This window comes from Engystomops pustulosus, chromosome 8 (genome assembly GCF_040894005.1).
Source record: "Engystomops pustulosus chromosome 8, aEngPut4.maternal, whole genome shotgun sequence".
NCBI classification, from domain to species: Eukaryota; Metazoa; Chordata; class Amphibia; order Anura; family Leptodactylidae; genus Engystomops; species Engystomops pustulosus.
The window spans coordinates 123,057,081-123,073,624 of NC_092418.1; the positions used below are offsets into that span (position 1 = coordinate 123,057,081).

General features: G+C 48.0%; 1 protein-coding gene across 2 annotated transcripts in view; it reads left to right on the plus strand.

The window, feature by feature from the left end:
* The first annotated feature begins 613 nt into the window (after positions 1-613).
* The window catches only part of ACVR1C (activin A receptor type 1C), a 96,746-nt gene continuing 80,815 nt past the window's right edge, over positions 614-16,544 (plus strand). For both annotated transcript variants that reach the window (XM_072122464.1, XM_072122465.1), the window contains exon 1: positions 614-859. In XM_072122464.1, coding sequence (XP_071978565.1) covers positions 781-859 — 79 coding nt within the window. In that variant the 5' untranslated portion in view covers positions 614-780. The remainder of the gene's footprint in view (positions 860-16,544) is intronic.

The following is a 16,544-nucleotide window of genomic DNA, read 5'->3' on the forward strand; positions in this document are numbered from 1 at the left end:
GTCTCTCTCTCTCTCTTTCTTGCTCTCTCTATCTCTCCCTCTCTCTCTCTGTCTTTCCCTCTCTCTCTCTGTCTTTCCCTCTCTCTCTGTCTCTCTCTCTCTCCCTCTCTCTTTCTTGCTCTCTCCCTCTCTCTCTCTCTGTCTCTCTCTCCCTCTCTCTCTGTCTCTCTCCCTCTCTCTGTCTTTCCCTCTCTCCCTCTCTGTCTCTCTCCCTCTCTCTTTCTTGCTCTCTCTGTCTCTCCCTCTCTCTCTCTCCCTCTCTCTCTGTCTTTCCCCCTCTCTCTCTCTGTAGTAGGAGCAGTCTCTCTTTCTGTCTCTCCGTCTCTCTCTCCCTGTCTTTCCCTCTCTCTCTGTCTCTCTCTGTCTCTCCCTGTCTTTCCCTCTCTCTTTCTTGCTCTCTCCCTCTCTCTCTCTCCCTGTCTTTCCCTCTCTCTGTCTCTCTCTCTCTCTTTCTTGCTCTCTCCCTCTCTCTCTCCCTCTCTGTCTCTCCGTCTCTCTCTCCCTGTCTTTCCCTCTCTCTCTCTCTCTCTCTCTCCCTCTCTCTCTCCCTCTCCCTCTCTCTCTGTCTCTCTCTCTCTGCTCCTCTCTCTCTCTCTCTCTCTGGGTGACAGCCGGGGGTGCAGGTGACAGCCCCGGGAGGAGGCGGAGCTGCTGGCTGAGGTTCTCCTGTCGGAGAGTTGCCGGGAGCTGCAGAGCCGCTTCCCCCGTGTCCTGTCCCTCTGCTCGGACACCGCATCCGCCCCGGGCCGGGAGGCAGCCGCCTGCAGATGAGCGTGCAGAATGCGGAGCTCCGGGCTCTCCCCCCGGGCCACTGCCCGGCTCCTGCTCCTGCTGCTGGGGGCCACCAGCCTGTGCACAGGTACCGACCCGACACACGCTTCACAGACACTGTATACAGACACAGAGTATATACATATACAGAGTATACCTACACTATATACACTATTATATACACTGTATGCAGATACAGACTATATACATGTACAGAGTATACCTACACTATATACATTATATACCCAACTACACATACACTATTTATACATTATATATACAGATGCAGAGTATACCTACACTATATACTCAGACTATACATATACTGCACTATATATACATTCTATACATAGACTATACATACACTATATACACACTATTATATACACTATATGCAGACACAGACGATATACCCAACTACACATGCACTATATATACATTATATCCCCAACTACACATACACTATATATACACAGACACAGACTATATACACACTATTATATACACTGTATACACAGACTTACATATACTGCACTATATATACATGATATACACAGACTATACATACACTATATACATTATATATACAGACACAGAGTTTACCTACACTATATACACACCATTATATACACTGTATACATAGTATACAGACTATACATGCACTATATATACATTATATTCATAGACTATACATACATGTACTGCACTGTAAAAAAAATATTTATATACACTGTACATACTGCACTGGGATACGCTGTATACACACACAAACTATACATACAGTACTATATTTAGATGTAATGTAAAGAGATTCAGAATGTATACATGTACTAAACAGGGATACAGTATATACATATACTGAACTTGGATGAGCTATATATGTACAAATATATATACACAAGCTATACATACAGCCCTATATTAGATGCATTGTAAATACATTTATATTTTAGACATTTATTATACAGTGTATATATATAATACATGAATTATACATATAAGAACATTATATACCTGTGATGTATATAATATATCTGCTATATACGCATTATAAGGACGCATTAGATATGCAGGTATGATAAAGCCGCACACTGTATATTCCCATGTGTTGTACAGAGATACACCTTATATAAAGGGAGACCTTATACATGCATGTCCTGCTAAGGGACATGTACATATAGAAATACACGTGACATACGCTCTGTGAGTAAATATCTATTCATATGTTAACTTGGGAACAAGACATTTTATTCTATTCTACATGATCTGTTCTATACATACACATGTACTGTGCACATTATATAGGGGAATACACTATATTTACTGAAGAAGTGCACATCACACACATGTATACAGTGATATACCATAGAAGCCTGTGTTATACAGGGATACACCTTATATACAGGTGCAAAAGAATAAATTACTTGTGCACTTTACACTATATAATATATGGTAGTATAACAATATATAGTATATTATTACAGTAGAAGATGAAACAAAATATCCATGTACATACAGGATACACTATATATATACATTTACTGTCCAGGAGACACATTCCATACATTCACTACTCTCTATATAAAGCTTTGCCTGGATTATATATATATATATATATAATGTGCTATGGAGGATTACACCTATATATTTATGTTCTCCTTGTGTACATGTTGTGTATTGGATATTACATTGTATACATTCACATGTTACATGATATATACATGTACTGCACACTGATAGACTACAGTCCAGTATATATGTATCCACTAGATGTACATATTATTATGTAGGTGAATACAGTAAATGTTCTTCTATGATACATGGATATTATATCCATATCCAGACCATCCATGAGTCTGTGCACATGTGTAATATCTGGATGTAGTGAATATTTCATGCATTTATGGGATGTATATAGTTGTTGCTGCAGTAAATGTATCACATAAATAATATACAAAACTATTCACCGATACAGAATATAAAGTATCTGTGTATTTCCACACATCATATAGACACATCATACACACACATGCTCTGTATAGGAGTGCACCATATTGGGATCACCTTATACTTTCCTTATACTCAGTTATTAATATATTCAATGTGTCCTAAAATATTATTACGTGTTACAGTACAAGAACCTGTGACCATTCAACTTTCCTACACTCCTGAATGGCAATTTGATCTAGTTAGCAAAAATACAATAGTGTGTTTAGTGCCTAATTGATTTTGCCAGTCAGAGCCTCAGAAAAGCTGGGTATGCTCATAGTCCCCAGCTGTGCAGGAAACAGATATAACTAATAAAGGAAATACTAAAATGACAAGTTATTCCTTATCTACACCAGACCCCCCATTGATCTCAGTATTGGGGTCACCTGTTTGGACGCAGAGGGGTCTGCAGCTCTGTACAAGGCTATGAGACAACTGGGTCATGCCCGGTGTTCATGGAGTTGAATGGCAGCTGGATAGTTAAGTGGGTTTACTAGAAATACCCCTTTAAGATTCACCATTTTCTGGCAAAGCTGGGTGACAGTTATTATGGCTCACAGTGTAGCTATTACAGGTGCTTTCATCCAGCTTCCCTAGAGTCCTGAATGGTGAATCTAAATGTGCATTAATCTGCCAATCAGACTGCGGATAGGTGATAAGTTGTGATCCTCGGAATATCCCTTTAAGTATTGGCTAAATAGAAACATTAGGACAAGGTAAGCATGGAATGTGTATATATATATACTCCCGTGTATCCTCCTTTATATAACCGCAGGTAACAGATTGCTTTGTGCTGCTGCGGACTGGCGCCATCCGGCTGGCATTACACACTCCATCAGCATTAAGCCCAGTGGGCGCCTACTTAAGGGGGCGGGGGGTCGGTCTCTTGGGTGCTGGAGGCATCTGCACGGGTCAGTCCCGTATTTTGGGGATGTTTGAGGAAACCTCTGGGTCAGTGTTGTCCCTGGGGGATATTTCCCGTCGTATGAACGTTGTGTCGGAGGCTTTAGCTCGTCATGATTAAATCTGCTGCTGCGGGTGAACTCTGAGCCCTCGTGTAATCTTCTTATGGGCGAGAGCTAAAAAAAGGTCAGAAATATCCGAGCAAGGAGACGCCGTCCATGGACATGTGATTACGTAAAGGCAATGGAACAGATAGGAGCCGATACAAAGTGGATACAATGAAAGTTCTACATCAAACGCCTCCCAAAAACGCAATGAGCGGCGCAGATACGGATGTCATTAGTGGTAACGCGTTATAACATAGACCCTTTCACTGCCACGGGGTTTCGGATATTTTGTGTAACGAGGAGGATTTTAGCATTTAGGTTACAAATGATAAAAAAAAAAAAGAAACATATTCAGAAATTTTTGGGAAAGTAGAAACCTGGCACCCACCAAAATACCACGCAGCCGCTCAGAAACACATGAACCCTCATGCAATTTTGCAATAAATGAATTTTTTTTTATAAGTGTATAAAAATTGATGGTTGAAATGGTTAATAGTTTCACCCAAGCAAAATGCTTTATCAAACCATCAAGTGTAAAAGGTCACGACCTGTGGAGTTTATATAGAGAGGCTTAGGCTCAGTGGGATCTGATTGCTGCCCTGTGGCTCCATACATTGTATAGTTAATCTGAAAGCAGCTGATAGCTGGGGGGGGGGTCCCAGATGACAGACCCCCCCCCAATATCTCCTTCTCATGACTTATCCAGTGGATAGATCATCAATCTCAAGTCCTGGAAATACCCAGCGCTCCACCTCCGCTCCGCCTGGTGCTCTGCTATCTGATACATTGGCTGGGCACCCAGAGCACGCTGACCTAGGAATGGGAGGCTGGTCCTTCATTTCCACCCCCCCCCCATTCCTGCTGGTCCTTCATTTCCACCCCCCCCCATTCCTGCTGGTCCTTCATTTCCAGCCCCCCCCCCATTCCTGCTGGTCCTTCATTTCCACCCCCCCCCCATTCCTGCTGGTCCTTCATTTCCACCCCCCCCCATTCCTGCTGGTCCTTCATTTCCAGCCCCCCCCATTCCTGCTGGTCCTTCATTTCCACCACCCCCCCCCATTCCTGCTGGTCCTTCATTTCCAGCCCCCCCCATTCCTGCTGGTCCTTCATTTCCACCCCCCCCCATTCCTGCTGGTCCTTCATTTCCACCCCCCCATTCCTGCTGGTCCTTCATTTCCAGCCCCCCCCCATTCCTGCTGGTCCTTCATTTCCAGCCCCCCCCCCATTCCTGCTGGTCCTTCATTTCCAGCCCCCCCCCATTCCTGCTGGTCCTTCATTTCCAGCCCCCCCCCATTCCTGCTGGTCCTTCATTTCCACCCCCCCCCCCATTCCTGCTGGTCCTTCATTTCCACCCCCCCCCATTCCTGCTGGTCCTTCATTTCCACCCCCCCCCATTCCTGCTGGTCCTTCATTTCCACCCCCCCCCATTCCTGCTGGTCCTTCATTTCCACCCCCCCCCATTCCTGCTGGTCCTTCATTTCCAGCCCCTCCCCATTCCTGCTGGTCCTTCATTTCCCACCCCCCCCCATTCCTGCTGGTCCTTCATTTCCACCCCCCCCCATTCCTGCTGGTCCTTCATTTCCACCCCCCCCCCATTCCTGCTGGTCCTTCATTTCCAGCCCCTCCCCATTCCTGCTGGTCCTTCATTTCCACCCCCCCCCCCCCCATTCCTGCTGGTCCTTCATTTCCACCCCCCCCATTCCTGCTGGTCCTTCATTTCCAGCCCCTCCCCATTCCTGCTGGTCCTTCATTTCCACCCCCCCCCCCATTCCTGCTGGTCCTTCATTTCCACCCCCCCCCATTCCTGCTGGTCCTTCATTTCCACCCCCCCCCCATTCCTGCTGGTCCTTCATTTCCAGCCCCTCCCCATTCCTGCTGGTCCTTCATTTCCACCCCCCCCCCCCCCATTCCTGCTGGTCCTTCATTTCCACCCCCCCCCATTCCTGCTGGTCCTTTAATTCTCACAATTAATCTTTATTTATAGAACATCATATTCTGCAGCACTTTCCACATTGTGCAGTTTCTCTGTTGTTCCTCCTGGAAATCTTTGAGTTTACTGATAACCAGGACCTGCAGTTCCGGTCCAGACAGCGCTGATCCGTCATACATAACCCTGCGATACAGGAATTGGTAAGCGATGTACAGATAGATTTCCAGGAGGAACAAAAGAGGACAGTGCGATGAGGAAATCCACCATGAAAATCCATCCTGATAATTTTATATTTGTCATCCACGGGCTCCTTCCTTCTAAAATCAACTTTTATCATTATGCTAATGAGGCAGTAGGGCTCTGGGGCTTTACCAGAGCCCCCCATTCTGTAGCTGTTACACTGTGCAGAAGCTCTTCCCCCTCCCACTGTTTGAGATTACAGCAGCCAGAGGAAGGGGAGAAGTGCTAGTAGAGGGGAGGTTGAGAAAGTGTAACAGTCTGTGAAGCTACAACACTAAGGGGCTCTGGTAACAACCTCAAGAGCCTTCTGGCTAATTAACATAATTATGAAAGTTGCTGTTAGAAGGAAGGAGACCATGGATAACAAATATAAGAAGATCCCACAGTCCCGGTGCCTGGATCTATTGGTAAGTGCTTATCATGATCAATTTTGTTGATCGATTTTCTTTAAAGAATCATCATCCCAGAAACCTTAAGTCAGTGGAATACAGTTACTCTTAGTTGTACCTTAAAGGGGTCGTCCACTTTAAGCACATTACAGCAAATAATTGATATGGTTTGTGTAAAGAAAAGTTATACAAATTTCCAATTTACTTTATGTATCAATTCTTTACAGTTCTCTTCACTAGAGATGAGCGAACATACTCGTCCGAGCTTGATGCTGGTTGGAGCATTAGCGTACTCGAAACTGCTCGTTGCTCGGACGAATACTTCGCCCGCTCGAGAAAATGGCAGCTCCCGCCGTTTTGCTTTTTGGCGGCCAGAAACAGAGCCAATCACAAGCCAGGAGACTCTGCACTCCACCCAGCATGACGTGGTACCCTTACACGTGGATAGCAGTGGTTGGCTGGCCAGATCAGGTGACCCTGGGATAGACTAGCCGCTGCCCGCGCTGCTCGGATCATTCTGTGTCTGGATGCCGCTAGGGAGAGAGCTGCTGCTGGTCAGGGAAAGCGTTAGGGTGTTCTATTAGCTTACTGTTAGGCAGGAGTGATTCTCCAAGAACCCAACAGCCCTTCTTAGGGCTACAATAACGTTATACTTTTTTTTTTTTTTGTTTGCTTGTGGCTGGGCTTGCTGGCACTAGTAGTGCAGCTAGTACCATATTGTGAGGAATTAGCAGGGGGACTTGCGACCGTTGTGTTTAGCGCTTAGTGACGCACATATCCACCTCAAACACCAAAGTGGGAAAATTTATTAGGGGTTTGAGTAGAATTAGGCAGTCTGCTGATTTTTTTTTTTTTTTACCTTTATTTAATTTTATAGCTCAAACTCTTCTTGCAAAGCACAAAATCCAGTTGTGTGCTGTCAGTGTAGGTTAGAAACTAGCCATAGCAATAGGATAGCATCGTTTTGTTAAAAAAAAAATAAACACAAAAATTTTTTTTTTCAAGTTTACACTTTAATTTGGAAAATGTTTAACCCGAGGGCTAGGGGTAGAGGACGAGGGCGGGGACGTGGGCGTCCAACTACTGCAGGGGTCAGAGGCCGTGGTCCTGGGTGGTCCTGGGTGGGGTGAGACACCACCTGCTGATGAGGGAGCAGGGGAACGCCGCAGAGCTACACGTCTAGGTTCATGTCTGAAGTTACTGGGACTCGTGGTAGAGCACTGTTGAGGCCAGAACAGTGCGAACAGGTGATGTCGTGGATTGCTGACAATGCTTCGAGCAATTTGTCCACCAGTCAGTCTTTCACGCAGTCCACCCATGTCACCGAAATCCCCACTCCTCCAGCTTCTGCACCTCAGCCTCCTCCCCCCCAGTCTGCCCCCTCCCACCAAAATGTGGCATTTGAACCGGCATACTCTGAGGAACTGTTTCCTGGACCCTTCCCACAGTCACAAACCACTTGTCCGGTTGCTGCTGAGCAATTTTCCGATGCCCAGGTTTTCCACCAGTCGCAGTCTGTGGGTGATGATGACCTTCTTGACGTAGTGGAAGTGTGTAAAGAGGTGTCCGACGATGAGGAGACACGGTTGTCAGACAGTGGGGAAGTTGTTGTCAGGGCAGGAAGTCCGAGGGGGGAGCAGACTGAGGGATCGGAGGATGATGAGGTGACAGACCCAAGCTGGGTTGAGAGGCCGGGTGAACACAGTGCTTCTGAGACGGAGGAGAGTCCTCGACCAGAACAGGTTGGAAGAGGCAGTGGTGGGGCCAGACGGAGAGGCAGGGCCAGAGCTGGTGCATCAGCGCCAAATGTTGCCCGTAGTCAAGCTCCCGTGGCGAGGGCTCCTGCGGCGAGGGCTAGATTTTCAGAAGTCTGGAGGTTCTTTAAAGAAACACCGGATGACCGACGGACTGTGGTGTGCAACCTGTGCCAAACCAGGATCAGCAGGGGTTCCACCACTACTAGCTTAACCACCACCAGTATGCACAGGCATATGAATGCTAAGCACCCCACTCAGTGGCACCAAGCCCGTTCACCTCCAGCCGGGCACACCATTGCTCCTTCCCCTGTGTCATCTGCTAGTCAGCCCCCTGCCCAGGACCCCGGCCCAAACACCTCCCGTGCGAAAACCCCATCTTCGCCTCCACGATCCTCCACAGCATCCACCAGCGTTCAGCTCTCCATACCCCAGACGCTGGAGCGCAAAAGGAGGTATAGCGCAACCCACCCACACGCCCAAGCCCTCAACGTCCACATCTCCAAGTTGCTTAGCCTGGAGATGCTGCCCTATAGGCTGGTAGAGACCGAGGCCTTTCGAAACCTCATGGTGGCGGCCGCCCCTCGGTATTCGGTCCCCAGCCGCCACTACTTTTCCCGATGTGCTGTCCCAGCCCTGCACCAGCACGTGTCAGACAACATCATCCGTGCCCTGACCAACGCCGTTTCTGACAAGGTCCACCTGACCACGGACACGTGGACGAGTGCTGCCGGGCAGGGCCACTATATATCGCTGACGGCACATTGGGTTAACTTGGTGGAGGCTGGGACCGAGTCTGACCCTGGGGCTGCTCATATACTGCCGACGCCGAGGATTGCGGGGCCTACCTCGGTCCAGGTCTCAAAGGCCTACTATGCCTCCTCCTCCTCCCACCCCTCCTCCACCTCCTCCTCCGAACTACCATCCGTGGGCACGGCGCCATCAGTCGGTAGCTCTAGGCACAGCAGCAGTGCCATCGCTAAGCGACAGCAGGCGGTGCTCAAACTGCTGAGCCTAGGCGATAAAAGGCACACCGCCCAAGAGTTATTACAGGGCATCACGGCGCAGACTGATCTGTGGCTGGCACCGCTGAACCTGAAGCCAGGCATGGTTGTGTGTGACAACGGCCGTAACCTGGTGGCGGCTCTGCAACTCGGCAGACTGACACATGTGCCATGCCTGGCCCATGTGTTAAATCTGATAGTTCAGCGTTTCCTCAAGACATACCCCAATCTGTCAGATTTGCTCACGAAGGTGCGCCGCATCTGTGCGCATTTCAGGAAGTCCAGCACAGATGCTGCCACTCTCAGGGCAGCGCAGCGCCGCCTCCAACTGCCCGCTCACCGACTGTTGTGCGACGTGCCCACGAGGTGGAATTCAACACTGACCATGTTATCCAGAGTTTACCAGCAGCGCAGAGCGATTGTAGACTGCCAGATGTCAACTTCCACCAGAACTGGTAGTCAGGTCAGTCAGCTTCCTCAAGTCTACAATGAGGAGTGGACGTGGATGTCTGATATCTGTCAGGTGCTGAGTAACTTTGAGGAGTCAACACAGATGGTCAGTGGCGATGCCGCCATCATCAGCCTCACCATCCCGCTGCTTGGCCTGTTGAAAAACTCTCTGATCAGCATGAAGTCGGAAGCTTTGCACTCGTCACAAGAGACGGGGGAAGAAGATTCCCTTGTTGATAGCCAAAGCACCCTGAGGTCTGTTTCTCAGCGCATATCGGAGGAGGTGGAGGTGGAGGAGGATGAGGAGGAAGAGGAGGAGAATGTTGGCGAGACACAAGAGGGGACCATTGTTGAGTCCTTCACTGTTCAGCGTGTATGGGCAGAAGAAGAGGAGTTGGAGGAGTTGGAGGAGGAGGAAATGGACAGTCAGGCCAGTGAGGGGAGTGAATTCTTACGCGTTGGTACTCTGGCGCATATGGCAGATTTCATGCTAGGCTGCCTATCCCGTGACCCTCGCGTTCAAAGAATTTATTCCAGCACCGATTACTGGGTGTTCACTCTCCTGGACCCACGGTACAAGCAAAATCTTTCCACTCTCATCCCTGCAGAGGAAAGGAGTGTGAGAATGCATGAATACCAGCAGGCCCTGGTGCACAAGCTGAAACAGTATTTCCCTTCTGACAGCGCTAGCGGCAGAGGGCGTAGTTCTGCGGGACAAGTAGCGAGGGAGAGTAGGCGAGCAGGCAGCTTGTCCAGCACTGGCAAGGGTACGCTTTACAAGGCTTTTGCCAGCTTTATGTCACCCCAGCAAGACACTGTCACCTGTCCCCAGTCTCGGCAGAGTAGGGCTGATCTTTACAGAAAGATGGTGAGGGAGTACGTAGCTGACCATACCATCGTCCTAAATGATCACACAGCTCCCTACAACTACTGGGTTTCAAAGCTGGACATGTGGCACGAACTGGCGCTGTACGCCTTGGAGGTTCTTGCCTGCCCTGCCGCTAGCGTCTTGTCCGAGCGGGTTTTCAGTGCAGCTGGTGGCATCATCACCGATAAGCGTACACGCCTGTCGACTGACAGCGCTGACAGGCTGACACTTATTAAGATGAAAAAAGCCTGGATTTCTCCTAATTTCCAATCTCCACCAGGTGAAGGAAGCTCAACCTGAATAATTTATCCACTCCTCCTCCTCCTCATTTTCCTCCTTCTCCTCCTCTTTGTACACTAAAGCAGAGGAAACTGGCTATTTTTTGACAGGGCCCACTGGCTCTAGCTATAGTACTTTATGCATTTAATTTTCTGGAGGGCCAACTACCCTGTCCTCTGTTTTAAACAATTTTTGGGAGTGCCACATACAGGCACTCAATCTATGTAATTTTTCTGGAGGGACACCTACCTGCTCCTCTGGTTTGAAAACTTTTTTGGTCTGCCACATACAGGCACTCAATCTATGTAATTTTTCTGGAGGACCAGCTACCTGCTCCTCTGGTTTGAAAACTTTTTTGGACTGCCACATACAGGCACTATCCAAATTAAATTGTCTCCATAGCAGCCTCCACACGTTGTCTCCATTGCTACCTCCACACGTCATCGCCATAGCTGCCTCCAAAAGTAGTCCATATAGCTGCCTCCATACATGGTCCCCTTATCAAACGAGCTGTGTCAGGCAGAATTTGGGGTTGTTTTCATGGCTTCCATGTTAACTTTGTCGCCACCCTGCTGTGTAATCCACAAAATATACTGGGAAACTTTTATCATGTAGCGATATTATTTGAGCGCTTCTTGCTCACCTCCTTTGGTTCCTCTCTGCCACCCATTGGTTTGAAGCCTGAGTCCATTTAGAGTATGTCGCCATGCCACTCTCTAGCCTGCTGCCGCTGCCTCTGCATGCCGTCCCCTATAGTGTCAGGGTCAATTATTAGATGTTTTAGATGCTATCTAGCTTCATTCTGTCACTCTGTCATGGCCATGCTGTTGCCCATAATTTTGGCATAATGGTGCGATTAAGCAGCCTCAGAGGCATCCATGCATGCTGCCCCTGCTGTTTCCTGTCCATTTCCGTGGTGTTTCCATCCTTTTCTGAGGTTCCCAGGTGTTTGGCCAAGCTTCCCTGTGCAGAGCCTTGGTCCCCTTGAAAAATGCTCGAGTCTCCCATTGACTTCAATGGGGTTCGTTATTCGAGACGAGCACTCGAGCATCGGGAAAAGTTCGTCTCGAATAACGAGTACTCGAGCATTTTAGTGCTCGCTCATCTCTACTCTTAATTCTTTACTTCCTATAGATAAACACAGGCTAATGGTCACATGATGTCACACAGGTGCAGGGCTTGTTAGTATCACATGGCTGTGATTACACTGAGTACTATAACGAGCCGTGCACCTGTGTGACATCACATGACCAGGGATATAACGAGCCGTGCACCTGTGTGACATCACGTGACCAGGGATATATAACGAGCCGTGCACCTGTGTGACATCACGTGACCAGGGATATATAACAAGCTCTGCACCTGTGTGACATCACATGACCAGGGATATATAACAAGCTCTGCACCTGTGTGACATCACATGACCAGGGATATATAACAAGCTCTGCACCTGTGTGACATCACATGACCAGGGATATATAACAAGCTCTGCACCTGTGTGACATCACATGACCAGGGATATATAACAAGCTCTGCACCTGTGTGACATCACATGACCATGGACCGGTGCTTATTTACAGGAACTAAAGAGTGAAGTTTCCGTTGCATGACAGCAAGCAGAGATCTAGAAAAAACCCTTAAGAATTGCTATAGAAAGTATATTAGAAAATTGTATAAGTTTTTATTACACAAACAATATCAATTATTTGGTAGAATGTGCTTAAAGTGGACAATCCCTTTAATTCAGAGGTATTATTGTTATATTCCATCCACAGGAGGGGTCCAGCTTCTGGACAGCACTCGGCTCGCTCCGAGACCCCCATTCACTGTCTATTAGAGTGTTGGAGATGCTTCGCGCTGCTCCCCCTCTGACATTGGCACAGTACTGTATGGAGGGACACACGCACCCCCTGCCGCTCCACCTCTGACACTGGCACAGTACTGTATGGAGGGACACACGCACCCCCTGCCGCTCCACCTCTGACACTGGCACAGTACTGTATGGAGGGACACACGCACCCCCTGCCGCTCCACCTCTGACACTGGCACAGTACTATATGGAGGGACACACGCACCCCCTGCCGCTCCACCTCTGACACTGGCACAGTATTGTATGGAGCGACACACGCATCCCCTGCTGCTCAACCTCTGACACTGGCACAGTATTGCATGGAGCGACACACGCATCCCCTGCCGCTCCACCTCTGACACTGGCACAGTACTGTATGGAGCAGAGGGACACACGCACCCCCTGCCGCTCCACCTCTGACACTGGCACAGTATTGTATGGAGGGACACACGCACCCCCTGCCGCTCCACCTCTGACACTGGCACAGTACTGTATGGAGCAGAGGGACACACCCACCCCCTGCCGCTCCACCTCTGACACTGGCACAGTATTGTATGGAGGGACACACGCACCCCCTGCCACTCCAGCTCTTACACTGCCACAGTATTGTATGGAGCAGAGGGCCACACGCACCCCCTGCCGCTCCACCTCTGACACTGGCACAGTATTATATGGAGGGACACACGCACCCCCTGCCGCTCCACCTCTGACACTGGCACAGTACTGTATGGAGCAGAGGGCCACACGCACCCCCTGCCGCTCCACCTCTGACACTGGCACAGTATTGTATGGAGGGACACACGCACCCCCTGCCACTCCACCTCTGACACTGGCACAGTATTGTGTGGAGGGACACACGCACCCCCTGCCGCTCCACCTCTGACACTGGCACAGTACTGTATGGAGGGACACACGCACCCCCTGCTGCTCAAACTCTGACACTGGCACAGTATTGTATGGAGGGACACACGCATCCCCTGCTGCTCAACCTCTGACACTGGCACAGTACTGTATGGAGGGACACACGCACCCCCTGCCGCTCCCCCTCTGACACTGGCACAGTACTGTATGGAGGGACACACGCACCCCCTGCCGCTCAACCTCTGACACTGGCACAGTACTGTATGGAGGGACACACGCACCCCCTGCCGCTCCACCTCTGACACTGGCACAGTACTGTATGGAGGGACACACGCACCCCCTGCCTCTCCATCCATTAGTGAGGGGTGCACTCCAGCACATGAGGACTGTGCAGCGAGATCTTTGGGGGTCCCAGCATCGGATTTTCTCTTGTGGACAGAGGATAACACTTGGTACATCCCCTATGAGGCTGTGTGATGTCTCCATGCGGCCTCCTGCAGCCTTGACCCTGCAGACGACTTGATTTATGCTGCTTTTTTTTAACCATTCACCGTTCAGAACCAAAATCCAGCGACACGGGTGTTTTCTTCTGGGCTCCTTCATTAGGATCATTTTTGGAAGTTTACAAATAATGGAAATGTTACATATTTATAGCAGAAAAAAAAACATCCCCCGAAAAGAACTTTCCATTGCAGTGAATGGTGGAGGATGCTCCTCAGTCTCATCCCGGACCTTCAAAATGTTTAACTCCGCGCTGTCGTGTATCGAAGCCTTCAGAAATGTTTAGGTGTTTTCTTTACTTTGAGCTGAAGCTTTAGTCTAGAGATTGTATCTGAATATTGTAATAAAATAGATACAATTGATATAATGGGGCAGATTTACTTACCCGGTCCTGTCGCGACCCCGCGGTGCGTTGTCCAACGTGGATTCGGGTCTGGCGCAATTCACTAAGATCGTGCGCCTGAGTTCCTGCAGGTGTCGCTGCTGCGCTGAGGTCCGCCGGAGTTCACCTGCTTCTTCTTCCCGGTGCATGTGAGTGCTGATCTTGCGACATAAATCCTTTTTTAAATTCTGCGGTTTGTCCGAATCCGTCGGGTTGTCTGATGGCCACGCCCCCCGATTCCTGTTGTGTGCAAGCCGGCGCCGATGTGCCAAAATCCAATCGCGCACACCAAAATCCCGGGGCAATTCAGCGCAAAACGGAAATATTGGGGAAACCCGACAAAAGTGCACTCCGCGGACCCATTGTAAATTAGCCCAATGTGGGGGGTTTGAAGGGGGCGGGGTTTGTGGAAGCAGTGCCCCATATAATATTCTGCTCACTTCTTCCACCTATGGCAATAAAAATGCTTCTCCACCAGAAGCTCAAATGTCTTTATTTATATATAATACTTAATGTTTTGTATATAAACCAAATAAAAATTGCAATAAAACATAAAAAATACCTGGTGACCTACAACTCGCAGGTGGCAGCCGTCTCCCCCCTGTATCTGTCACTATCAGGATAGCTACAACTTTTCTCTGTGCCTTTTTTGGTTCTTCTTTCTCCTGTGGTGAGCAGTGTATCTGAAGTACAGCATAGAAACGGGGAGAGGAGGTGAAAGATTAACTCATTACATACCCTGAGCATATTTCCCTTGATGATTTAGACCACTAACGAGAGTTCTCTCAGCAGTGATATGAGACAGAAAGTTAATTTAGGGAAAAATGCTTTAAGAAAATCCATCATGATAAACCAGGGACATTACTCATAGATCCAGGCACCGGGGCTGTGGGAATCTTATTATATGTGTTAACCATGGCCTCCTTTCTTCTAAAATCAACTTTTAAAATTATGCTAATGAGCCAGAAGGGTTATCAGAGCTTTTCCGTGCTATAGATTCACATGCTGCTACACAGTCTCCCCTCCCCCTGCTCTTGCACAATGTAACAGCCTTTAAATCTGCAAATACAGAAAGAAAGAAGGAAAAGGATTATCCATCACTTAGAGGGAGACACAAGTGAATGACTGGATGATTGTAGATGTTTCTCCTCATATCGCCGGGGCTCCCGATCACATATGAGCATGAACAGCGAGGGTTAATATTGCGGTCCCTGTCTGACCTCTGATCTGTGACCACGGCTCATCCTGTACATGGATCTATCAGTGATGATTAGCGAGGGCTGTGTCCTTTGTAGGGAACATATTGTTGGGGTAATGTAATTAGTAGAGATGAGTGAACCCATCAAAATTTTGTCTCAGCTAAACCCGAACTTTAAAAATCTGTTCGGGACCTTGTACCGAACCCATAACAATGATCACAGGTATTAACTGTTTAAATGCTGCCAGCAAAGTCATTAAAATGATTGTCCGTGATCTCTGCAGCATTTTAACAATAATAATAATAATTCCATTCCATGTATATAGCGCTCACATATACCGCAGCGCTGCACAGACCTTGTCCCTGTCCACAATGGGGCTCACAATCTAATCACCAACCAGTATGTTTTGGAGTGTGGGAGGAAACCGGAGGACCCAGAGGAAACCCACGCAAACATGGATTTTGGGTAGAGTCGGTGATCCCCCCAACACAGCGTTGCCCCTTCATACCGGTGCACACGGCTGCCGCGATTGAAAGCCCCTAGCTACTTTGCCATCAGCATTTAAATTGTTAAAACCTGCAATTGGTGCCTGGACTGATCACGGCTGTTACCGGCCGGGAGGTGTTGGGGCATGAGCAGAACCCGGCCTCAAACTTCTAATGAGATTCGGGGTCGGGTCCAGGGAACCTCAACCTCTTCAACACTAGTGATCAGGTGTCTCTACAAATAGTGTGACAGAGTATATATATATATCTATACTGCACTATATATACTATGTACTTATATACCTATATACTATGTATCTATATACTATGTACTTATGTATCTATATACTATGTATCTATATACTATGTACTTATGTATCTATATACTATGTACTTATGTATCTATATACTATGTACTTATGTATCTATATACTATGTACTTATATATCTATATACTATGTACTTATATATCTATATACTATGTATCTATATACTATGTACTTATATATCTATATACTATGTACTTATGTATCTATATACTATGTACTTATATATCTATATACTATGTATCTATATACTATGT